This window comes from Lissotriton vulgaris, chromosome 1_1, assembly GCF_964263255.1.
Source record: "Lissotriton vulgaris chromosome 1_1, aLisVul1.2, whole genome shotgun sequence".
In the NCBI taxonomy this organism is placed as follows: Eukaryota; Metazoa; Chordata; class Amphibia; order Caudata; family Salamandridae; genus Lissotriton; species Lissotriton vulgaris.
This window is the reverse complement of record NC_141685.1, coordinates 501554012-501581435: the sequence shown is the minus strand read 5'-3', so window position 1 is coordinate 501581435 and position 27424 is coordinate 501554012. Positions and strand designations below refer to the sequence as shown.

Sequence of the window (27424 nt, the reverse complement as noted above, 5' to 3'; positions counted from 1 at the left end):
CTACCGCCATATAGAACGGCTAAATAAGCCAATCAGGGATAAGCCAATTTCTACATGTCAAAGTTTGGAGCACATACACTGGATACTAGGCAGCACTGCCCTAATGTGCAGAGTCTAAAATCCAGCAATAGGATTTAGCAAAAAATGGGGATGACCAGGCAAAAACGGGGCATTTTCCCATACCGTATTATTATTCCCCAAAGTGAAAACCAAGAACACCCCTTCAGCACTTGGCTTTTCAAGTACCAATGGAAGAACAGTTCAAGGCTTCTTCAGAAATGTGATGTGGGTTGGAAACTCAGTAATGCACATACTAATACTCAATAAATCATTTTCCAGTTAGTGCCTTACCTTTTAAAAGCAAATGTTATTTGACACACAGTTGTAAATATAATACAAAAAAATACACATAGAAAAACAATATACTAAGCAGTGGTCTTGTTCTGGATTTAAAGATCAATTTAAAATGTCTGCAAAATGAGTCCTAACAGATAACTAGTGTGCAGCTTCTATCCTGGGCTTTCATTACACAGGGAAACTACCCCCTAAGCCTAACCTGTTTCTGGTACATATGAGGTACCCAATGACACACTGCATGTGTACATTACAAGTAAACTAGAACCAGTAAAAGGTCTTAGAATAAGGTACTGATTATAGCAATTATCTTTACACGAATATAAATTAGTCTGCAGATTTTGTCACTAATTTTTCATAATTCAAAAAGAAAGCCTACAGCCTAAACAAACCTATTCACAAGGGCTGGGAATCTTCTGTCCAAACCTAATCATTCTTGAATGTATTGTATACTTCTGGGTGGATTAGCAAAGTCTTGCCCTCAAGAGATAAATCATAATTGTATCCAGGCTCAATATTAGTTACAACAGAGCTGAATGTTCCTCAGGACTCTTGAATTGTTTACCAGTGGCCTTTAAAACTTTGCTGACACCGTAGCGACAGGTGTTATTTTCCCTAGTGCCTTGACAAATGTTACACCATGTGAGGCAGCTCAGCAGGTATCCCCTGCTCCTGAGCATCTGCCTTTTTTGTGTGGAAGATATAAAGGGGCACAAGTTCTCCATGAACTGATGGGTATCTAGAACCGGTCACTAACCTTCTTGTGGCCATCCTGAATGATTGATATTAAAACATTTTCCACAAGAACTACACCATTTTCCATATAACTTGGAACGCTTTGCTCTGCAGAGCAGCCTTTCTCTTAGAAGTCACTATAACTGGTCAAAGGTATTTATCCTTCTTGAATAGCTCTGATCATCTTTTCTAGACAGCATCCTCCTGCAGCAGCACACATTCAGAACTACTTTCACAGCTGGTTTGGGCTTTTTACTCAAAGCAGATGCATCTCATCCCTTGCACAGCTCCGTAGTTATCATACAGCAAAGCTCAGAACTCCATAAGACAGGCTCTCTTCTAGTTACTGCTGTCAAGCAATCCTCTTTGTCCACCAGCCACTTCCATATTCTCCAGAGAGTCTATACGAGGGTTCTTATTCAGGTTGTCCCCACATGGATGGAAACCAACAATTAGGAATACTGGAATTGTAGCTGAAGTATGTCTTGTTAGCACTGCCGACTGGCAGATTGGCTTTGGATGCTGCTCAATAATTAGCCTTGTTATGCAAATGGAGTTGCAGATTCTGGGGCTCCATCTTTGGAGTTGGTCTCAGCTATAAACTGGCTGTTAGACCCGTCAGCCCTTTGAGTGGTCCCTCCTAATATTTTTTTTATCCTCTTTTTTGCCTTCTGTTTTTTTTGTGTGTCCACTATATATTTTTGGTGTTGACCATAGGTCTCTGGACGCCCATGGTTACCAATTAACCATGTGGCGCAAGGGCTCCTCTAAAATGGAGGGATAGGTGGAAACACAAATGGTGGCCTGTCCAAATCACCTCATGACTTGGGGCCATAGGTTTGCATTGAGGGGTTCTATAACCTTCTGGTCCACTCTGGACTCTCTTGGCCCAGGCTATAAAAGGTGGAATGTTGGGCGGCCAATTTGTCATTAGGCGAGGAGTGGGGTCAGTCAGGAGCAGAGGCTTTGGATAGGAGAGGCTGGCGCATTGAGGGGGGAATTGACTGTCTTCGGGCCTGCTACCCTTTTCTAATGATGTCCCCTCCGGTCTGATGACCTGGCCCTGCCTTTATTCTTGACCCCGAGGTGTAGCCGCATTTTGGTATCCCCCTCTTCTGTGAGGAGAACCCTGGTTCAGACTAGTAAGCCAAGTGGGAGGGTGGGGGCATCTACCACAAACCAGGGTACCCAAGTCCGTTGACCTAATCCACTTTACCCTGGTGATTGTCCCAAAACCTTAAGGACTGCCCTTTGAAGCTAGTTTTCCCCCTAGCCCGCTGCGGAGCTGATTACACGGGAGGTTCATAACATAAAAGAAACGGACCTTGGGCGGCATGGCACTGTTAGCACTTTCCTTCAATTGCTGTTTCTAACCTGGGAATCCGCTGCGGAGAGAGCGTGTGCCCTGGGATTCCTCGCGCACTCTGAGGCGACTGACATCGGTATGAGGAGAAGGAGCCACGTCTTGGAGTGTTGCCCAGCAACGAAGGACCAGTGAAGCCCCGCCCGGCGAGTTGACAGAAGGCGCCGGAAGGTGAGGGGCGGGCTGGAAGGAGGCCGGGCCAACACGGAGCGCTTCCCCGTGTGGAAGGCTGTAAATGTGAAGGACCTGACAGTGGGTAAATCGCCAGAATTAACCCCCTTTCACCTTTTTCTCAACGCGCCTTCTTCCGGTAGGACTGCAAAGTGAAAGCAGTCACCGGAGCGCTTTGAACAGCAGGGAGATTCAATCACGGAATCTACCAGAGCCGGTATTACCATCAGACTTGAGTCACAGTAAGCGGGGACCTTTCAGGAGGAGGGAGGAGTTACCATTATTGTAACCTTAACTGGGAGGAATACTCGGACCGAATAACTTCAAAGGGGGTGTTTGTTGATAAAAGAAAACTTGGCCCATTTCCTGTATGTTCTCTGCACCATTAGGAGCGCATAATTGGGGAAGTTAACTACCAAGAGTGTACTGGTTATTTGCAGCCAACTTATACGGAGTTAAATCAATTTAATAGGGACTGAGCACTCATAAAGGGGGATCGAATTTTTCTTATGTAAAGCCAGACTACTCTGGAGAGTGATCCTGACTTTCTGCGATATTAACACATTCAATGCTACTGTGATGATCTGCTAAATTCCAGGCCATTGATTGGTGATTCTGCTAGAAGTGTCAATATGGCAGAGCTGCTTTCAGGACATGTATTTCATTCACTGTAATTTCAAATAATTTGACATAGTAATGCAACTCTTTTACCTATTTGAGCAGGATTATTGTTGATGAAAAAGTCTGCTAATAAAATTAGATCTTTGCTATACTTTAGGAAATTTACAAAAGCATGAGAAATAATAGTGATGTTTAAAGTGCAGAACTGTCAAATTGTGCGGTAACTGAGAAACTAAGTACAAGAAAAGATAAAGCTTTTCTAACTTTTTCTAAATACGGTGTGGTGTCATTTCTTTTTTAGTGGAAGTACGCTGGGGTGCTGGAGAGAGTGTGACGCAAGTACAGCACAAAAGACTTAGAGTTAAGTCTTTCCCTCTCGTGCCAAGCTACCCTAGTCGGGCCGGTGACCCCGGGTCCAACACTGGCCACCCCAAAATCTTTGAACTCATATTCAGCAGGAAGAGGGGGTGAAGCTAGGTGGTCCCTGACAAGGGAATTAAAGACATGGGGCCTGATCCAGCACTTGGTGAACAGAGTATTGCACACACAGGTTGCAGAGTACCCTGTTGTCCCACCCTATTGAGGTTCATGTTTCTGAAAGCAGTGCCCCCATTGGCTCTGCCATCAGAAGCCCTACATTGTTGATACAACAGAATTGGAGGAGGCGATGCAAAGTACGTCAGATAGGCTACCATATTTAGAGACAATGATTTGATGCATTTCCTTTCTGTTCAGGACTGCCAAGGTAACCTGTGCCATCCAGAACAGAAAAAATAGAAAAATGACCCCCACACACTAAGAAAATTCAGTCAGTGTCATGAATTTGTTTGCTTTTAAAAAACAAACTCATAGAATGGCAGTTTGTTTTTGGAAAACACAAAAGTTTGGCGAGCAGTCACCTGGCACATGGAGGCCATTCATTAAACTTTCAGAGCCTTCAAAAGAGCATCAGTGGCACAGAGATCGAAACAGAGCCAACAATAAACCCTTAACTATGACAGGTAATATAGGGTAGAGAAGGGAATACCTCAGTCATTCTTACCAACGGAGGGCCAACCACCACCATTTAAGTCAGGCCTAAAGAGCAAAAGAAAGAGTGAAAGTCTTCCAAACCAACTACTACACAAAACTGTCTGCTGTAACAAATCTATGGAAGAATAAATCAGGAAGAGGTCACGAAATGTCCCTACACTTTTAATGGCCACTTCTCTCTCTCCTGTCTTTCAATGCAGTGTCATCCCCTTCAAAAGGCTTCAGAAATGATCCAACAAACTACATTACTGCATGGAAGGGTCTTTTTATCCACCATCTTGCTTACCATACAAACATGAGGGATCCAAGACTGGTTTCTGTTACCATAAAATAAAGCACAATAGACACGCTTCATGATCACCCAAATCCACATAAAATAATACACTCTGTATGCATTTTTCTGTAAACTACACAGAGCCATTACTCTACCTCCACTATGGATTACAGATAATAATTTATTTTAAACATATTTAGAAAGCTTTCAGTGGGCAACACACCATTTTTGTGGCTTATAAAACAGTAAATGTCAAAATACAATTGGTAAAAAGTGGAAAATGTAAGTGATTATATAAAGCCTGTCAAGTATGTATCATCTGTGGTTACTCTAGCATTGCTGAACTGTACATTAAATTGTTAATTAGGTAGTTCTATACGATTACCAGTATAGCTCCTTTTAAGAAGTGTTGAGCCCAAACAAGTCTACTCACCTACTGGGGGCCTAATATATAAGTGCCCTGGGGTGCAACAGGTGTTTGTGGCCACTTTGGGTGTTCCTGGGGTACATTGGTATAATAGGAGGGGCCGTAGACGCTTGTGTGGCCCCTTCTGTTATACCGATAGCACTGGCACACATAAAGCATCAGCGCAATCTTCAAAGTGCTTTCCCTCATTTGCATGGGGGTGTGCCCCATACTAATGAGGGAATTCCTTTGCCTCAGTGCCATAATTCAGATGCGGGCGCAAAGGCAAAGAAGCTCACAAGAGGTGCACTAAAAGGTGGCGCACTGTCAGTGTGTCAGTGTGCCCCTACCTTTCTAGTAGGGGGAAAGGGGTCCCAAAAACCCCCAGACATCCCTTTGCAGGCGGGTGCAGTGAAGGAGGTGGGTACAGTCACTCACTGCACCAGCCTGCAAGGCATCTCTATTCCCCTTCAAAGTCCAGGCGGGTTGCCGCCTGCACTGTGAAAACAAAGAGCGGCTTTAAAGCAGCCGCTCCATTTTTCGCATGAATGTGCTACCCTGGGGGAAGAGCGAGTTCGCGGATGCCCTGGAGGCAGTGAATTCATCATAATACGGTGTATTTTCCTTCATGGCGCCAGGCATACTTTTTAAAATGTGCACTCAGCACATTGAAGAAAAATGCACTCCATGTATATTACGGCCCCTAGTAGGCAACTATTCCTTAGTTTTGTGATCTAAGTGATCTACTTGTTAGTCACATTGCAAAATGCCCATCTAAAGGTGTTAGAATCTGTGTTGTTGTTTGTTGAAGAGGGTGTGAGCCCTTCTAAAGCATCAGTCACAATCCTTGTCAGAGTGAACCACAAAAAGTCATTAAATTCACCTGTTATTAAACCTCTTGTAGCTTGAAACAAAAGCAGTCAGACTTAATTAAGAGGCAAGTTGTAAAGTATTTATGCAGCACTCAAACAGCAATAAAATGAATACACAACACAAAACAATCATACACCTATTAGAAAAATGAAGTAAAATGTAAGACACCAAAATTACAAAAACCCAAACAGTAGAACCAGAGATATGCAAATTCAAAGATTTGAGGTAAGTGTAGAGCCTAAAAGCACAAAGCACCACTCGCGGTCATCTGGTCGTGAGAGACTGGGTGAGAGTCACAAGTTCAGACCAACCGTAATGGAGCCCAGCCAGGTACAGGGACCAGGTTAGTCTCACTGAAAAAGATACATTTTAAAGTTCAGCATGAAGAGTCCAGTTTGCCATGAAGGAGGAATCCTCATAGTGTAGTAGACTGAGGTGTACAGAGGGGACCCGACCCATATTGAGATACGTGGTCACACCAGTTACACTTATCATATCGATCATGGATTCACAAGCAGCATGTACCACTGACTTATTATTAAACAACACAATGATAGAAGTCCTTTTATGAACACGTCTGGACATGGACCAGTGGTGGACACTGATTAGAGCCGGATTATCATAGATGTGATAGGCCTATTTATTTGTTAACTATTGAATGAATGTGACATAGCCACTTTGAGCTGCCTGGTGAGTAGGACAATTAGCTCACATGCACAATCCTACAGAGCATTAATCTAGTACCATTTCACACCATAGGATGTTATTACCCATTGAGGAGTCCTACTGATTGTTAGGTCATGGGATTTGACGAGTTTATACGCTACATATGTACTCCTCATTGGTGAGAGGTTTAATTAGGCATTCATGGCCTTTTGGAACAGCAATTTACATATACTTGTGATGCACACAAACGTACGAAATGCTAGGTTTCGGGCTCCCAATATATGCAAGTACTGAGCCATGCGGCTTGGTCCTGAAGAGACCCTTTCAGTTGAACGGAGTTGACATGTCGACATGTATCTCTCTTGGATCTCAGATCATTTATGATCAGCATTGTGTAACATTGTATGCTCAGACTTGTTAAAAAACTGTGTAATGAACCAGGGAGAATTTATTGTGTCTTTTTTATATATTACATGCACTCACCTAAGCACTGCGTCGTTTGCACTTTTTGTGCATTAAGTTGTACTTCCATTTGCATATTGGATAATATATATCAGCAACAGATACCTGTTCAGTCTGAGTGTTTTTGTGAATGCAATCCAATTGAGGACTTGCTACTGGACTGCTTGAATAATACATTGATGGGTGGTCTTCCCGTAAGATGTATAGTGGGTGACCCATTCACTAGAAAGTCACCCACAGCGGACTTTGTTTATATAGCTGGGCCAATAGTAGCATTTATTTATCAGCCCTGGGTATATAGTGTACCAATTTGCTAGGGGCTTACAGGTAACTTAAATGTGCCAATTGGATGTAAGCCAATTTCACCAGTTTACAGGAGAGCACAGGCCCTTTAGTACTGGTAAGCACTGGTAAAGTGCACAGAGTCATAAAAGAAAACCAAAACGGCTTCAGAAAACAGAAGGAGTGAAGGTACAAATTTTGGGGGAGACCGTGCAGAAAGGGCTAGGGCCAACAGAAGAGAACTGCAAAAGCTCCTACCTCAACAGTGTTTATAAGGAAAGGCTTCTTTTATAATTCCATGTGAATGGCTTTGAATGCAAGCTTGGAGGTTTACTAGGGTCAGAAGACCTACGTGCCTGCATTCACAGAATAGTAACATTTTTATAAACCATCCCCGCCCCTTAAAGTAACAGAGCCTTGTTTAAAAAATATTGGCATTCAGTCAACGATATTGGGGTTAGCATGCCATGGTCCCCTGGGCCAAGGTCTAATTTCCCAACAACTAAGTCCACACATTCACAAGGTGAAAGTTATCCTACAGGAACAACTTCCTCTTTGTAAATGTGACATCATACCCTTCAAGGAGATGATATCAGATAAATGTTTTGAAACACAATTAATGCATTCCATTGCTATTCTGTAGGATGAGGAAGACATCCCTTTTGTGACTTCTCCCTTTGCTAAATCGGAATCCTTTGTTAAGACATTTTGCGAGATCGTATTTGCCATGCGACCTTTGTACAAAGGCTTTGCGACAAAAAATGGCTGGTACACTGAACCAGTTGTTGTCGTATTGTTCAGCAATGCCTCATTGCTATCTCTACATTTTTTGGGCATTTCCACTTAGATGAAGTGAGCAGTCTGATCCGCTTTAGGTTTGAAAATTGCTTGTGGCTGAACCACAACATTTCTTGTTTTCTGTTCATTATCAAACTTAGCAAGTATTATTTACCTAGGTTCTTCAGCTGAATTCAGTGTGATATGTGCAAATGAGATGACAACCTTTGGCGCATTGTAAGCCTGCGTTGTCAGATAAGTGATAGGGCTGTCAGCCCAAAAGCTATAGGGTTACAACATAGCCACACGCTTTGAAATACAACGCGTTATTGTGCTATTTTTCAGTAGTACAAAAAGTAATCGTATACCTAACTTGTATTCAGAACTTACCTTTTATATTCCTGAAGTGGCAGCTGTGATGGCTGTTATAAATAAACAAATGAACTTAACCACTTCAGTGCTGATGACGAGCCCAGGCTCGTCATGCAGCACGGTGCTCGTGTGCTGGTGACGAGCCTGGGCTCGTCATGAGCTGTGGAACGCTCACAGGCGGGTATAATTCCCCCGCTGTGCTGAGCGTTCCATTGCGCGGGCGGGCTCATGACGAGCCCAGGCTCATCACCAGCACACGAGCACCGTGCTGCATGACGAGCCTGGGCTCGTCATCAGCACAGCGGCGCTGTGCGCGGCCCCCCTCCCCCCGCGCCACGGGGGGATTAGCCCCGCAGCGAAGGGGTTAAAGCAGACCCCGGGAGTATGTAGGTGTTTACTATTAGGAGGTAAAAAACTTTGGCATATTGTGTCCCACTATGAACTTAAGCAAGCATAATTTCCCAGTGACGAAGTGGAATCTGTGTTATAAAAAGAAGAAAAGTGACTTTGAGGGGGTTACCCTCAGGTTTTTTGTCTTGAAAGTAGGTTGTCTTGAAAGTGAGAAGGCGGACCCTTCTACGGGGTTTTGGATTTGTTACTTTGAAAGCCAGCTTGGAAGCCAAAATACCATTATCTAGAGTTATTTAGACTTAGAAACTTCCCTTTGTAAGGGGAAGTTACTGAATATGTCTTAGATGCTACTGGACATTAGCTTGTGGGTAGATGATTCCTGGCCCCTCCATAACCAATTGAATGAAATGTTCACAGCGGTAGCCCTACCCACATTTTCAGCAGTTTCTGTTTTCCCTACTGGAAAAAATCCCACTGTGCCTCTCACTAATTCCAAGATGGTGAAACGCTTCTCCCTTTCGGTCTGCAGAGCCTGTGTGTTCACACAGAGATGTGGCCAGGGTAATGAACAATCCCCCTCTGTGGTAACTCCACCCCAGTTCTTAGGTAGGTCCCTTGCCTGTGACAGGGGAGGCAGCTTTGAAGAATATTAAGCTTCTGGGCACAGCCACAATTGTTATTCTGCGAGGGGAACAAAACACTTTTCAACACCTAGGCTTTTGTCTCTTCTCAGAAAGCAATTTTCACATCTCTTTAAGGGCTTTAACACTCAAAGGGCTGCAGCTGAAATCTAATGCGAATTAGCCAGCAGAGGTTTTAGGCAGGGAAAAGGTAACATTCTAAGAGTTACTTTTTATTAACAGGTATCAAAAACCTTACTTCATCATGAATTTTGGCTTTCAATACATATTAAAAGATCTATTGCATCATAGTTCTAGTAGGTGGTCGGAGTTTGTGGAGTTGAATTCCATGGAATTCTGCAGAGTTACTAAAAAAACTCTGTGATATTCCACTGAGTTTCACCTATCGTAACCTCAATAGCTGAGACTGCAAAGTGTAAAAAAATGTTTTTCCAAAGCTTATTTCTTTTTTCTTCCAGCTGTTTGAAATAGATTTTCTAGGATTAGAAACGGTATGTTTGAGGAGGGAGCTGAATTCATTCATCAACCTGGAAAAACACCAAATCCACTTTCTGAAGGAGCATTAGTGTTTTCCAGTCCAGAGAAGTTGAACAAATATTTTTGGAATCTGGACAGCATTCTATAGTGTATGACACTGCATTTGAAATACTCCTTGTTAGAATCAATACCGTTGGGAATGCAAGGAGAGTTGGACCAGCAATGCAAACAGTTTTAATAATATCTTCTCCAGCAGCACCGGGATTCAAACTAGTACAAATTGACGAGTCTTAGATGAGTAAAGTAAGACCTGAGTGCCCCCTCTTGTAGGCCGCTGCTCCAGTGCGATCTTACCTCATCCGAAGATGTGTTTATTTGCAGCCATATCCCCAGGGCCAGACTGCTGTGATGTCCGCTGCGACGTCCGAAAAACAGCAGGGCAGACCGGGAGGCTCTTTTGCGCCTTGAGGGCAAATGGATTGCCTCTAGGTGCCCCGCATGTCAGTCTGAGCAGTAACTCCCAAGTTCAAAACACTGCAACCCCCCCCCCCCCCTCGATCCCTCCACCCCATCCCTCATGCAGTCCAAAAATGCCAGCAATTGAAAAGACATGCAGGTCTGTCCTGGCATTTTTCAGAAGTCCCCGCTGACATGATTGACACGTCAGCCTGGCCCTGGGGCTAAAGCTGAAGTAGCAATGGTCCCTAGGGGCCCAACAGAGTGAGCCGTAGCCTTGTAAACCCAATAATGCCCAGGATAACCTAACCCTCGTAACTTGAGACCGGGCAGTCGCTGCTCTCTGCCTGCAATTAGAAACTGACCTCCGGGACGCGTGCCAGGGACAAAGGTCCAGAATACTCCCGAGAACCAGTGCTCGGTCACCTATCAGTGCTGTCTCAATATCCTTCATATAGCAGTAGTAGCACTGGTGCATACAGGACTAATAGCGTTGAATGGCGTTTAGTTATATTAGAATCTGCAGAGCGTGACTAAACCTCACAAAACACAATGAGGCGCGCACAATGAACATGTGCCTTTCAATGCATTCGGGGATGGTTTGCAAAATGTAAAAGTTTTCACACATGATTAACTTGTTCACTCAGTGCTTGGTTTACAGGTACACGATTTTAATGATCAAAATCATGCAATAATCTTTTAAGTGTGGGTGCCAGTAAACTCTACTATGAAGCAGCCGGCTGAGTTTTTGCTAAACTTCACATTCCAAGCCAAGCACGGAGTGCTTAAACTCCATGGGCAGAGATTACTGCCCGTGCCTACTTTCTAGCTGGTCCTTACCCTGAGATAGCAGAGACAAAACTCAATATTGCTTCCCAGTGTTACTGTATTGACCAACCAGCCTATCCACAGTGAAAATACCTTTTGGGGACAAGTCATTGTAAGGACATTTTAACAAAACTTTTCTACATGCCTTGCTTGAAAATAGCATAATGCATTATAGGTTATAAGGCCTGCATAGGGATTACTTACTCCTATTTAAAAATAAGGTTTTGACCTGTCACAGTGTTTATCTGGACAAGTGGCATTGCAGTTTTGACACTGATACAGTTAGTTTTTGCACTGTGACCATAGTGAATATATTGGGTGGCACAAGAGGTGCTGGAGTCCTAGCGGCAGCTCCTCCGCTGTGGTCGAAGAGCGTCATCCCCCCTGCCAGCACTTAAAAAGGTGAAAAATAAAATGGATTTACTTAAACTGTGACAAATAAAATGGGTTTACTTAAAAATGGTGAAAAATAAAATTGGTTTAAATATATTGTTTAATTTTTCCCGGTGCCAAGGCTTAGGGGCGGGGATAGGGTGGTGACAGGCTGGGTGGGGAGTGCTGGGCACTGCCTTTACCGGACATGTGGGTTTGGCCAGTTGTCCAAAGCTGGCCAAACCCACATGCGTAGTGAAGCTCTCTCCAACCCAGCTGCATTGCTGAGTTGGAGAGAGAGCAGGCACAGACTCCCAGTATGTCCTGGAGTGCAAATCCTCTGCACTCAGGCCAATCATGAAGCTTCTTTCACATGAGAGCAGCTTCAGGATTGACCGCAGTGCAGGCTGGATGCCTGGAACCACCTGCAGTGAAGAGGAGCACAAGAGCTCAACCTAATGCTGGAGGGTAGCAGGGCAGCAAGTAAGTTTTATTTTATTCCTTTTCTGTTTGTCTCTATCAACCCTGTCCGCACCCCCCTGGTTCTCTCTTCCTTCCCCGTCCCACCTATTTTCCCCGATACAAGCCGCTCCTGTGCAGTCCACTAATGATATTTAACATACAGGCCCTGGGTGCAATTTGTACTATATACTAGGGACTCACAGGCAACTCTAACATACCAATTAACCATTTTAAAGAGGGTTTCATTAAGTCAGCCTTGCAATGCCCGGACAAAGGCAATATGTGGCAAAGAGTCAAATGGAAGGAGCAACCCTTTAACCCTTTCTATTACAATGGCCGCAGTGACAAAAGGTTTCTGTCCCGGGTTCTCCCCCACAAAACGTTCTTCAAAACGTTACCTGGCATTTCAAAAAAAAGATTATCCTCCGCCATCCTCAGCCTTCATAGGGTGCCTAAACCTGTCTCTGCCTCCTCCTATTACAGATAATTTACCCTAAGGACCTGTTCATACTGAATACTTTGACTGTCAAAATACCCAAAATTGATGCCTAAAATGTCCTCTCTCTTCAAATTCAAGACTGCCTTGATGATCCACCTCTTTAAACACGACAGTTCTCAAGGTGGAATCAGTTCTTGCCCAGCCAGGTCACCATTTTCAAGTAACTCGTCTTCCCTGACCCATTTTAAATCCAATTTAAATCCCTTCGCCATTCAGCCACTCAGTCGCCCAATATTTCAAGTTCTATTCACCATGCAGCTTTTACTGTTTGCATTGGTAATAATCTTGCAACTCATTTCATGCAAAATAAATAATCAAACAGTATGTCCAAATAAATAAATACAACCAAAATATAATTAAAATACTCACCACCGCAGGCGCTGCATAAATGAAGAAGAGAGAGTCCATTCTCTGTGCGATAATTTAAGTTCACTTTGCCAAAGGCTTCATCTGAGCTGAAAAGCGAAATATATGGAATTATTAATATCTTTGTCTTTTCTAATTGTACCTTCATTTAATAAGATGTGTAATTGAAACCTTATGTAAAAAACACACAGGAATGTATTATATTGTTTAAGATATGCCTCGAAAGAAAAATGCAGATCTACAAAATGTGTCTTAGTTTCCTAAATCAATCCGAAAAAGTTGTGAACATTTCTGTTCAGATCAGCAAGTTAAAGGGGTTAATTGTAAGGTTTCACACAGGTGTTCCAATATAGCAAAGCACTGCCTCGATTTACTTACAATTGCATGGAAATACCGCATACAGACACACCATTAAAAAAAAACCAGGGCACCGCGCATTCTTCTTTGCAACTCTTAGCAAATAACCCCTTATGTATTTGGAATTAGAGCCATAGATGAGATGATCAATAGTCATTCAAACTCTTTCAAACTAAAAATAGGAGATTTTTTTAGACACATCTCCATGACTTAAAAGTATATTTGCATTTACTAGGATCCCTGAAGTGGTATAAACTGGGGGGCGTGAGAAAATAAGTTATATTTATCTATTTATTTAATCGAATAATTATTCCATGTTTATATGTGAAAAGGAATAACACATAAAATAAACTATTCATATCCATTTTTTCACTTTTCGTAATACAATGTGGTAAAGTAGGTCTTCACTGCCACCTGGGCTTGTTAAGAGATGCACCCTCTGGTGTCTGATCGGGTCACGTGGGGGAATAGGAAGAGGTTCTTCAGGACCATAGGCCAACCATGAATATTTAATTAGGAATGAAACCTATTAATATAAAATGTTTTATCACGCTCGCAAAACACTCAGAATTACAATGAGGTTCTACCTAATGAACAGTTGCCAAGGGCTCAATTAAAACACGTTTCTAAAAGCTTATTATAAGGTAACATCCAAAAAAGGGCTCTTAGTGGAATAAATGAATTGTTCGTGCTTTTGCGGGCTCAATGCTACCGTAGTTTATAAATTAATGAGCACATTTGACTGCGTATTCATGAGTTTTGGACAGCCTTTGACACAGTAAAACATCGTGTTTTCTACATTACATACATTTCTCGGCAGTGCTGCAGAAGAGACGGAGGGTGCCTTTAGGACTTTCATCAAATGCTTTGATGGGCACATGCGTCACTTCTCTCATGGTTCTGCTCTGGTTTTTCTTGGGGACCAGTGGGTCGTTCCCCTATCTCGGTCCTTCACATATGTATGTTGCAATTTTTATAAATGTATGGCTGATCCTCCCATACCCAGTTCATAATACTGCTGCTGACAGCACATGTGCCTGTGAGGCAGAACTGATGAATCTAAGGTGCAAGCCTGGTCAAATGCTGAAAAGAGATTTAATACTGCAGCTAATAAATGTTTAAATATAACAATAACTGCAATGAAATGTTGCCCAGACTTCACCCACGATTCCGATGGACAACGGAGGAAATGGTGCAGTACCAGGGCCATTGTGAAAGGCGAGGCTAGTATTCTGAACATTTTGACCTTTTTAACTTGCCCACCGGGTTGCATCAACAGCCGAAGTGACAATGTCCAAAGATTATGCTCAGCAGATTATTGGGGGAAGGAGCCTCTTGCAATGCTTCCACCAGGAGTTCAATGAGCATGGCCAAAAGCTGTGTCCAATGAGTTGATCTGGGTCTCCAGAGCATGGTTTAGTCAAATGATAAGCTGTACATCTAATATTCATTGATGTATGTCGGAAGCCTATGTTCAATGTGCGCTGGAAGTAGGAGCACTTATTCCAGGGCTCACAGATTACTGGGAATAGCAGATGGCTGAGGTTGGAAAACTGAATTTAGGGCCTGTCTTTTGGCCAGGCCATGTATCCAGAGTAAACACCACATGGCCAAAGTAGACTATGGCCTCAGTGTTTCCCTTCCTCCCAAGTGCAGAACGGGCCAAAACACAGGCGCTGCATCCAAAGGCCACCTAGTGTCACAGAAGTACTCTGTGGCTTTACCACCCTTTCCCATTACCATCAGGGTCTGTCCAAAGGCCTTCCGACTACCCCAGGATGTTTAGTTTGGTGAATGCTTTAATCTAATGGTTGAGCACTACAGTGTCCGCGACAAGCTGCTTTGTTGATGTCAAAGGTGATGGGAAATGCGAAGTCACCAGTGAGGCCATCAATGATATAATTTGTGAAATGTTTTGTAAGATCACAAGCACAGAATTTCAGTGTTTTAAACAAAAAATGTATAACTATAATGTAACTTTAAATGAAGTTTTTTAGGGGGACGTCTTCAGTTTTAAGAGTTCACAGCCCGAGCATTTAACTATAACTCTCCTTCAACAATCAGCTTTCAATGAAACTATTTGGCTTCAAAAGATACGCCTGTTGATAAATTCTACAGAATCCACTATGCATGTCTATTAGGTATACACATTGAGGAGTTGAGGAATAGGTACATCTCATGGTCATTGGAATGGAACTGCACTCAATGTGCATAATCTACTAAGCATGGGCTTCAGATTAATGGAATTACTCCAAATTAGGCAAAAAGCTAGATTTAAGTCCAGAAAGCGTGCTTTTTGTGATTTGGTGTAAATCCGTATAGTCGTTTTTGAGAAATTGAGGTTAAAATTTTAAATATTTCACACTGCAGAGGTTCCACTGCGGCAATCCATCTTGAGATAAAATCTGATTGGCTGCCACCACATCAACAAAGAGATGGAAGCAGCCATTTTAAGACTCATAGACTGAGTCCACTGTCCTATAAATAAGTATAATAAATTATATAAGGAGGCAGTGTAGGGATACCCCGTCTCTCTAGGACTGGTGGAGGAGTTACAGAAGGTCTCCCCAGGGGCCAAAAACTATTTTGCTTAAACAATTAACGACAAATTAGCATTGGACCCTCTAATCTGTGGTAAACTTTTTTTTTTAAAGCGCAGGTGGTGGCGCATTGGTTCATTTTGGGGACCGGGGAGGGGCGTGCGGCACCCTTCCTGAACCTCCTTGAGGCCCCTGGAACCCAATTCCTTGGGAAGCTTTGATAGTAAATGGAGGGGTAACAGCCCTCTCTCCCCAAACCTCTAAAAGGCCCAATGGACCCCACACCCCATGGGTCATATACATTATTAGAGGAAACAGGCATGCAGCATTCTTCCCTGAACTTCTAGGAGGCTCCGGGAACCCCACCCCATGGGGCAGATCAAATTATTAGGGAAGTAGCGTGGGTCGTGCAGTCCCCCTCTCCATGCCATAGATCAGCCTCAGGAAGCACATCCCTTGGGGAGGGATGTCCTGGGAACTCCATTATTCAGGCCACTGATGTTTTCTGCCCGGTGGAGTGCAGGCATGCCCTGCCCAAACTCCCATGGGCAGAAAACACAACTTTGCTCCTGCCTGGATTGAAACAGTGAAAACAGCTGCTCCTGTCTGGATGGAAAAGAGTAAAGAAGAATGGAGCCAGCTCCTGCCAGCACCCTGATGGGGTGCTGGTGGGAAGCTGCAGGGGCCGTGGGCCTTGGGGCCCCCTTGGGTGCCCCAATGGATGCACACATTGTGAGTGGCACAGGTCGGCACTGAAGCACCCACCATTATTCTAAGTGAAGTCAGCAGGGGCCCTGGGGCTCCCCCTGTGGAACTCAACACATACCTTTGTTTTGGCAACCTGGGTGGACACCAGGGCTTCCAGTGTTTGAACAAAATTTCAGCACACACGATAAATGAATAATGCATGAGTGATATTATTCAATGCTCTTGCCAAGGAGCAGCCCATAATGCCCTAAACATTTTAAATAGTAATTGTATTTCTCATGGTGCCCCTAGAAGGGGCAGAGGCACCACAAACCATTTTGTTATGTTGTGAGGAGTTGTAGAGACTGCAGCAGCCCCCCCCCCCAATGTTTAAACCATTACTCTATGCTCTTCAGAAGGAGTTAAAAGCCCCTTGTGGGTGGTTCTATGGTTGCTGTTGGTGACTTTCATTTTGTTTTGTAAAAAGCTTCAAACACATGCTTCATGTTTCTATTAAAAGTATTTATTAAAATAATATGAGACATACACAATTATTCAACTTTGCAATGTGTGAATTTATGACATTTACGATTATTGTTATTGACAAAGCTAGTAGGTCTGCCTTACATATATTGATGTATTGACCTCTTGATAAATCAAATAGGCCCACTGCTTTTATATATTGAATGAAGAAACCAAATATTAGAGAGGCATTCAAATTAGGTGAAAATGTCAAATAAAACATACAGTTTTGAACAAACAAAACCACTGAAATGTATAAATTGTAGTTATTTTAAATAACTATAACTTGCGCCCCAACCATGCACACTGATGTCAGCAATGATGCCATATTGGATTTTACATTGATGTTATCACTGTAATTAGTATTTAGCAGTGCATGGTGACAGTGCGAGTTACATGTACTTTAAGGTTTGAGTTATAATTACTTGAGATGACTGTAACTGGTGAATATCAATGGTTTTGTTAATTTAAAATGGTATGCTTTAACTGACATTTTAATAACCAAACTATATTGTTCCTTAAACCTTTGTTTTTCATTGAATTTCTATTACTTTCCATGTAAAGTATGATATTAATATAATTGTTAACTATAACCTCACTTTAACCTTTGTTTTTTTCAAGGAATATCTATGTTTTTTTACGTATAGTAAGATGTCCTTTACCATGTGGAGTGTGGGGTCAGACCCTGCACCCAACTCCAGTGGGTGCCTAACTCCTGCTGTCCACACCCTATGACTGTGTGATATATACATACATTTTAAACCTTAATTTCTCAAACACGACTTACTGGACTTACACCAAATCACAAAAGACACACTTTGGTGGCCAATGTCTAGTTTACAGAGAAATATGGTGTAATTCCATTCAGCTATTTTTCTGGTATCGCTGTTCAAATTTCCTTTGGAAAATTGCATGGGGAAAACGAATTTGTATTCCCCTTTCTTGGCCCCCACTTGATGGCTCAACCCAAAACCTGAGGTGGATGAACTAATTTTCAGAAACTCTCTTGAAGATTCCTCAAATGGTTCCACAGATATTAACAAACAAAAAAATTGTTTACCTGTCAAAACAAAGTTCTAACTATAACTACCCAGTGGCAAGCGTCACTGGGTAATATTCATACTTGTAATGCTGTTATACTACTGTCCGTCTTAGGGCCATCTCAGTCTAGAAGTTACCCAGACAGACTGCAGATGTGTTATGGCTTCTCGTTCTTCCCTGACCATAGCCCAATTTTTCCTGCACAGGTCTCTCTTAGAGTTATTTACAATCCTTTAGCTCTAGACATATCAGTTCAGGAATATTATGGGATAAACCTTCAAATTCATTGCACCTATTTCTGTTGTGGAAGAGGGCATTCCTAAAAGTTTGTCAGGCCCACTTCCTTCTGCCATGAATTTGGATGGTAACCCGAAACAAGCTATGGCACCACCTAACACTAAGATAAAAAAAATGAAAGTGGTCAGGAGTTAGACACTATATATCAGTTTATTTCTTGGACCATTATGTATTCTATAGAAAATACTTGATTAGAAGGTCGGCCACCAGAGAGTGTGAGCCTCGAGACCCCATCACAGAAGGGGTCCAGCTTGGACTGGGTGCGGCTTGTGAGGGCATCTCAGTGGGTCCCGCTCACGCCTACAGCTTTTAGCAAGCTACACCAGCACACCCCTTAGTGCAGAGGGCTAGGCTTCCAGCTTGTTTGCTACTAGATTGCCCACCAGCCAAGCCATATAGCCTACAATAATGGTGCAGCATTGGCAATATACCTCGCAGAAGCACCACCCTTTCATCAAGGCTCTGTAACTAAAAGTAAGAAGAAAAATAAGCGCAAAAGTGCTGCTGCTCCCTGTTATAGAATCTGTGTGAGAAGTCAACAAGCACTCATAATTTAGTTTCAAACACTCGAATATTTCTATATTGAAATATTTTTCTGTAAACAATGAGGTCATGGAGAACCAGAGAGACACACAACATCCCGCAGTGAAAAAAACCCACCAAAGTACCTCGTTCCAACCTATGATGCCCATGCTGGAACACAACACCCGGACAGCCATTTTACCAATATTAGCAAAGGGAAAACTATTGACAACACCACCTCCAGTGCATGCATCTAGCGCATTTGACTCATGGCCTAAACTCCAAAAAAATAAGCCATGAAAATATTCTTTCATGAAAGATTAAATCACTATACTTTATCCATCAGCAGAAGAGGTCAGATAAATGCTCTTGACTCTACAATCTCCGGTGATCCTACAGGTACTCCAGAAAAAGCCACAAATCAACCTACTTATACTTCACCACAATTGATGCAACACACTCAGTTGGCTTACATTGAAATGTAACAGATTTATAACCTCCTTTTCACCTTCCTCTGGCATCTTTGAATGAAACAACAGATTTCCAGCTACCCAGACTCTCCTAAATTCCTCATAAAACAATCGCAAAATTCTCATCAAACTAGTTATCTATCACAGGCCTGTTTAAATACAGCTATGTACTCGACACTGCAAAAAAACATTGTGGTCTCCAGAAACTGCATTTAAATTACCACACCTGTGTATGTTGTACCTGAGGGTGGCCAACCATCTGCTTCTTTATGCAAGAAATCGCAAAAAACCCGTTTTCAACAACTTGCAGTACCTTTCACAAATTCCAACCTGTCTGCTTTTAGGTCATCAACTTCCCCTGAGAACTATTCCATCTCTCCTTCCCTAGCCTCTCATTCTCGTGAATTATCATTTATTAGCAGTTTACGCATTGAATCGGCAATCTCAAAATGACAGTTCAGACTCACTTTTTGATATAAGAACTTGGCAGCAATTGTTAAGCACTTTAGAAGCTACAGTCAGACCATTGGACTTCCAATTAAACAAATTTTATATCCAAATTTCCCTGTTAGATAAACTAGCTTAGATTACATCATCTATTGACACATGCGTTGAGCGTCTGAACACCACGAATAGCTATCAAACCCTCAGAACTGTAGTAATCTGACACCATCAAATGCCAGCAAATAAAACACCCAAGACTGTGTCTGTGTAATTTTGCTAGATAAACTGTTTACCTTGCCAGTAATAGTAAGCGACTTACTCTAGGAATTCAACCTGATTGACAAGAACAAGACTGCTCAACCCATCCTCGTACCGTCCATGGTTTCAAGAAAGCAATCATGCCTAGTGCCTTCGAGCCAAATGCTGACACCCACGCTGCATCCTAAATCACAAGGGCCAATGAACAACACGAAAGACATCAAAGTGGCAATTCATCCCGTACCCCAAAGCCTAAGACTCCAAACAACCAATGACACATCGAATCTTCACATGAAAGACATTGAAGCAGAAACCGATTCTGCACCCCAGAAGCCAATCTCTCAAATTATCATTGACACATCGAATCTTCATATGCTCTCAGATGTAAACCACCAAGTAATCCCAATATTTAAGGCATCACATGGGGTGGATCCTGAAAACAACTGCGACTCAATCACCCATCTTGATCAATTAACAAAACGAAAAAGAAAACAGAACAAAAAGCAAGATAGCATCCAGAAGGCGGCTGAGCATGTGGCTAAGATAAAGAACTTCTTCCCCCTGTAAAAAGAGAGCCCACCAACATCTTTGACACACCCAAGCTCCTACAGGGTGGGGACACTGAAAAATTCATTGAGCGTTCTTCTAACTTTAGCACATCACCAGCTGCTGCTATGAAACACTTACTGGATTCTACAGTGAGCCTTGCTCTAATTCTCACGACCCCTCAAGATTCTCTGCTACAAGAGCCTCAGGCCACCAATGGACACTCATCAATCAGCAATCACTTATCAAAGAAGGTCCCCCGGCTCCCCCTTCACCAAAATATAAATCTGGCCAAATCTCACATGGGACCAGTTCTCCATGAATAAAAGCCAGGAAAGCTCCATATAGGATCAGCCAGTCCCTCAAAGGCTGCAGCAACACTCAAGTAAACAACAGGAAAATGGAACAATAGGCACCCAACAGGTGGTTTCAACGACCCCCCTGCTTAACGCTTCCATGGCCCATTAATACAAATATACATTGTCATTGTAAGCCAATTTAACAACAATTTTCAATCCAGAGTATATTTCCAAAGGTTCTAACGATATCCTGAACAGGGGGGACATATTCAAACTCTTATCTGCTCATCTAAACTCCACAGACATCAAGAGTATTTAGTTTTTCCCTTCAACCCAATTTTCCCAAAAGGAATCAACAGCTGTGACATGGACCACCCAAGCAGCAGTTAACACTATATAGGAAAATAATACTCTTTCAGAGGAAAGGGGGATCTTGACCACATTGCCTTGGAAACCCTGATATGCCTGTGTATTCTCCCAGCAAGACGTACAATGTTGCTCAAACCCGGCCGCTTGTGATCCATCGACAAATAACATCTGTAATAAGCATCATCAAATGCCATGTACTACAGCAATCCTTAGAAACCCAGTCATGCCTCTCTTCTCAACTACGAATAATATTAAACAAGGCTTGATCATTTCCACCAACCCACACGAAGGAAGACTCTATAAATTCGCATCACCATCCCTGAGAAACCAACAAGAAGACCTTTGGTAGGTCCCTCGCCTGAATGACTTAATCATAAAAAGGAACTATCATTAGTACTGAACATGAAGAGAGTGCCCAAACCTATGAGCGTATTGTCCTGGAACGTAGATGGCCTTAAAAATATCTTAAGTGATCCAGATGCAAAATCATTTTTAACATCACACGATATTATATGCATCCAGGAATCATGGTCCGAAGAAGAGACTCTGATTGAAGGCTACCACGAGTTCTTCGCTACAGCCATCCAACAATCTACCAAGGGACACGCTATGGGCAGTTTATCCATTTATTTATCCCTTCTCTGGTCCTTTGATACCTCTCTTCACCTCAGCAGTAATCGCAACTGTCTATGCGTGGTAATCAAAAACTGGGGTGAAGACTCCGCCGCAGTCAGAGTAATGTTATTAAATGTCTATATACTTCCAACAGCTTGTGAAAAGAAGCATAAGATCAAGGATTTAGAGCTTCTAATTCCAGACATCTAATTAACCTATCCAAACGATCATTTACTGCTGACCAGAGATTTCAGTTCATACTTAACGCACAATCTGCAACGAAATCCTGCTAAGCTTTAGTTGACTCTCTGAGGCTAAAAGATTCTCAGATCTATCCACCTCAAAGGTCTCACTCCTCAGGACAAGCTCTGCTAGACACTTTACAGGGCATTTATTTGCGCATGCTTAACGGGCGCTGTTTGGACGAGCTGCCAGCCCATTTCACACATTTTACACAAAATTGCCAGACGATCCTGGATTAAAGGTTTTGCTCAATTTCGTTTATAAGCCACATAAAAACCTTTGCAATCTGAACACATTTTGAAAGTGATTAAATGCCCCAGCGGCTGTCTTTAGACCATCAGATCAATGCACTGGAGAAACTAGAGATGATTGGTTCGAGGAATCCACTTCAGAACTGGAAACGTACCAAACGGTCTACGGACATTGCTATGAAATACTAACGTTGGAAAACTACACTTCACAGTCAGATTCTTCTATGAGCCCATACAACTGAAGCCTGGAAATCATTTGTGTACCAACTTCTTCTAACTCTTACTTACACTCAGAGGTCCAAGTGGGCTCCTGGACCTGTAAGATCTATTGCAATGCTGCCATGGTTCGCAAAAGACCTTAAAATACAGAAAAGTGTTTTACAACTGAAGATTAGGAAGATAAAAACTGTATCAAATATTGTCTTTTTAGAAGAAATTAACACCTTGCGTAGGACATATAAATGATCCATTTGGCATGCAAAAAAGAGTCACAAAGAAGCAAAACAACTAGAGTAATTCCTGACCTGTCGAAAAAAAATCTCTAAAGTCTTCTGGAGCATTTTAAATTGACTAAACAATGAAAAGGCCTCTTATCGACAAAACAGAAACAAAGTTACTGTAGACTGTTGGTCTTAATACATTGGCACTCTGTACCAAACTAATTCTAATGATCTAAATTGTCAAGTTTCACTCTCTGCAACTGTCCAAATTTCTAGAAAGAAAAGGGATATTAATGAACAAACGCAAGTCATGGCTAAAAGAATTGCTATTTTAATTTTAAAATGTAGAGCAGACAACACCCCTGGTCCAAATGGGATCCCTGCCTCGGTCTATAAACAGGATATTGAATTCTGGTCACAACAGATGGAAAGGCTTTTTAGCACCTGCCTTATCACAAACACCAATCACTTTCTTGGAAAAGTTCAGTCTTGCAACCCATCTATAAAAAAGGCTTAGTGGTGAACCCAGAAGTTACCACCTCATTCTCCTTTTAGATGTTGAAGGTAAATACTTTGCTTCTTTACTACAGGAGGACCTTGAAGCATGGGAAAGCTCAATTAATATGCTCTCTCTAAATCAGACTGATTTTACGCCCCTTCTGGGCACCAAGGATTATCTTGTGGCAATCAGGATGCTAGTCTCAAAACAGATACGCAAAAAACAACTCCTTTACAGCTGTTTTATAGATTTTAGCAAGGCCTTCGTTTACGTCCAATGCAAACTTCTCTAGCAAAAATTAAAACATTGGGGCATCCCAGAGCCATTACTCTGAGGCATTCTACTGCTCGAGTCTGAAACATGGGCCAGAGTCAAATTAGATCAGAACTTAACTGTCTCTAACAAGATCATGCTAGAACAGAGTCAAACAAGGATGCGTTCTGGCACCTGTCCTCTTCAACTTGTTTTTCATCAATTTGGTCCCTGCTCTTGATGCGACTATCAGTGATCCACCAAAGCTGGGGCATCAACCCAGTACCTCCCTTCTTTATGCTTTTTTGAGCCAAACAGTGAGGGGGTTGGAAGGGATGCTAAACACCTTATCTGTACATAGCACTATGAACGGCTTGACAGTGAATATTGAGAAGACCAACGCTGTGATATTTGGAGGGAAAAGGAACAAACCTGGAACATGGTACCTTAACAAGCACAGACTGTCCAGACCCCCCAGCTACAAGTACCTTGGAGTTTGGCTCGACGACAAGGTAGGGCACTTAACTCATGAGAAAGCAAAGGTGGTAGCCCCAAAATTTGCTTTCCAAGCCATCCTTTATCACACAATGACTCTCACTCTAGAACCATTGTTGAAGATAGTAAAAACCCAACAAATCCCCACATTGGCTTACGGCTCGGAAGCCATCTCCGGCAAGCTGGCCTCCTCTCTGAATACATCCCAGAGTCCAGTCTTCAGGATATTTGTTTAAACTTCTAAATTATTCTGCAGCTGCTAATATTCGACTAGAATTTTGGTTACACTATCAAGTCCTGGCACAAAAAGCGTGTATTCTTAAATACTTACATGCCACGTGTGCTGCCAAGGAAGGAACTTTAAAACATCTAATCTGACAAGAGGCATCTGATCCCAATCTCTCAGTCTTTGAAAACCCTTGCACAAAGCACTAAACTGAAAACAGCAACCGCAATTTGTATCCAAAATCTTCCACACCAAAATTTTAAGAAGGTATTAAACAAAGCAATTGTAAATGCTTCGTTTCTGCAAGGCCGCCGGACCCTGATGGCTAGAAACCATGCCTGTCTCATATAGAGAAGTTATAACAAAGCAAGATGCAAAAATATCTCGCAGACGCTTTCGTGGGCCATTTCAAAATCAAGTATTGCCACATCAGGATGGAACTATTTTCATCCCTGGACCTTTTACTGTTTTGGTTCCGCGCTCAGCGTCAAATAAGTGTCGACTATGCGGGGAATCATGAGAAAATGTACCGGTCTCCCTTGTATGTGCCCAGCTTTAATTTCCTATCGCCAGAAACTCCTCCATCAAGTATGGATCAAACAAGGACCCCTACAATTCAGACAGTCATAGATTCTTTCCCAACGGACACTTGTCCTCAAGCCATCTGCGGCCTGGTCAAATTTTTTAGCACATTCGACAAAACGCTCAGAGCAGTCTCTCAACCGGTCAGTTTAGATCAGTTCATACGTCTTTATTTCGAGATATTTCATATTAAAAGACAGCATAAAAAACACAACACTAAACATAATACAGTGAATACCCTTATAAAAACTGTCAAACATTGCAATAAAAAAAAATTTCAACACAAAAATTAAATCCTAACACAATACATCTCTAAATAAATCAACTAAAGATGTCATACAAAAATGGTAGTGTAACAATGAATAAAACATGATTAGATTAAAAGACGTACTGAGATATATATACACAGTTATAATACAATTAGTCAACTATCTGTTGGGTGCTTAGCTCTAATAATCCACGACCACCCCAAAAACCTTGCTACGGCTATGGCCACAGGATCTGTTGTGTTGGTCCTCATTAGACATAAGGCCTCCAGCCCCACCCGTATTCTCATATTAATACAGATTGGTTTTAACCATTTTCTCATGGGGGGCTAAATATGCGGGGCAGACAAAGAAAACATGGCCAATTGACTCCTATGGATCCCTGCACCATGGGCAAAACTCGTTAGGCTGTCCACGCCATTTAATAGTACATGATCTCAGTGGATGCGACCCGACCCAAAACTGGTGATATAGCTTCCTATCACCACTCTTGGTGATGATATCCCAGTAATCCTCTAAGGAGGGGTCGAGCTTATGTACCAAGAATCTACCAGTCTGAGAGGTGGGGTCTGTCTGGGTAATGAGTTGTTGTCCTATTGTAGCCCAATAAAGTGCTTTGAAATCCTTTTTTGAGGGAAAAGCAATAGGGATCTTACTTGTCTAAATCAGGGGAGGTTGCCTGATCCCACTATGGATCGAAGGTCCGAAATTTCATTGGCAAAAAGTGCCAGTTCCGGAGTTGTCCATATCCTCCTCCACAGAGCTACTGTTCAAAAACGGGCAACATCATCAATAGAGTGACAACCCAGTTCAAATAACAGGGGCTTCATATTTCTGGATTGGGGGAGACCAACCAAATTTCGAAGGAATTTATTTAGATCTCTGACTAACGAGGAAAGGTCTGAAAAGGCCCATAAGTCTGCACCATACAGGATTGCTGAACTTATTTTAGCATTATATATTTTTAACGCAGGACCTATCCTTTTTTTCAGGGAAGATCTCTGTTCCTTAATTAAGCACCCTGTCAGCTGTGCAAACTTTAGGGAAAGTACGTCAAGCTGGGGTTTCCATCTAAGCCTGTTTTCCAATACAACCCTTAGGTATGTCATAACTTTCACCTGCTCTAACCCATGTCCATTCATGCTAACATGACCAGACAACGGCCTATATTTAGTTAGCACCATAAATGTTGTCTTGGAGACGTTGACCAGTAGGCCATTATGTTGGCAAAATTCCTCGAACTTGTTTAGTGCGGTCTGGAGGCCCTTCTGAGTTTTAGAAAGAATAAGGGTGTCATCCGCAAAGATGAGAAGCGGAAACTTTGTACCACCTAAGGCTGGGGCATCTGTTGGTGTTTCAGCAAAGTACTGCACGACCCTATTGATAAATAACAAAAACAGTGTCAGTGCTAGTACACATCCCTGACGTACACCTCGGGTGACAGGAAATCTCTCAGTAACCTGCCCCTGAGTAACCCACCTGACCTGTGCAAAATTTGCATCATGTAGTCTTTTTACTATTTCCAAAAGATTAAGTGGCATACCCAAAGTTCCTAGTGCATCCCATAACTTAGCTCTTGGAACTAAATCAAATGCAGACTTTAAGTCTACAAACGCTGCATAAATAGTTCCACCACCCAAGGTAACCACCTTCCAGTAAATTAAAAGGCATCGAAACACCTGGTCGGTCATACTGAAGCCTGCGTGTAAAGGGGACAGAACGTTCTCATGGTCTATCCAATCCTGAATTTTGGCTAGCACCATCCTGGCTATAATTTTCTGAAAGGCTTCTATTAAACTGATGGGGCGGTAATTCCCCGGGGCCGAGCGATCCCTCTTTTTGAATATTGGTAAAATCTCGGCCCCTGCCAAGAATCCGAGATTGGTGCCCCGTTCACAATGGCATTAGCTAGTAGGGTAATATATAGCACCCAATTCAGAGAATTGTATTTAGATAGGTCGGCCGGAATGCAGTCCATACCTGGCGCTTTTCCGGCTTGAACCAATCTCTCGTGTTAATCTGTGAAATCTTTCAAAAATGCTTTAAAATGCATTTTTGAAAGTGTCATGTTACACACACACATGTCCTTTGGACATGTGTGTGTGAAACTTGCACTTAAATAAACATTTCAAGGGTGCAGGGGGGGTCCTTTGGACCCCTCTCAGCACCCTTGCAATGCATCAACAGATTGTCATTCGCAAAATCTAATTCGCAAAAAGCTAATGCCTTTCCATTGATTCTTATGGGCCTCTAGTAATGCATTCCTTAATTGTGATTCGCAATTAAGGAATCGCAAATACAGAAACTTAAGAAATCCTTAAAACTTTTCAGATTTCTTGCAATTCCTAAATTGCGATTCCTTA

General features: G+C 42.4%; 1 protein-coding gene across 2 annotated transcripts in view; it reads right to left on the bottom strand.

The window, feature by feature from the left end:
* Positions 1-27424, bottom strand: part of LOC147747399 (serine/threonine-protein kinase TNNI3K) — a 2862006-nt gene that overhangs the window by 2210661 nt on the left and 623921 nt on the right. For both annotated transcript variants that reach the window (XM_086953863.1, XM_086953861.1), the window contains one exon: positions 12844-12929. In XM_086953863.1, coding sequence (XP_086809989.1) covers positions 12844-12929 — 86 coding nt within the window. The remainder of the gene's footprint in view (positions 1-12843; positions 12930-27424) is intronic.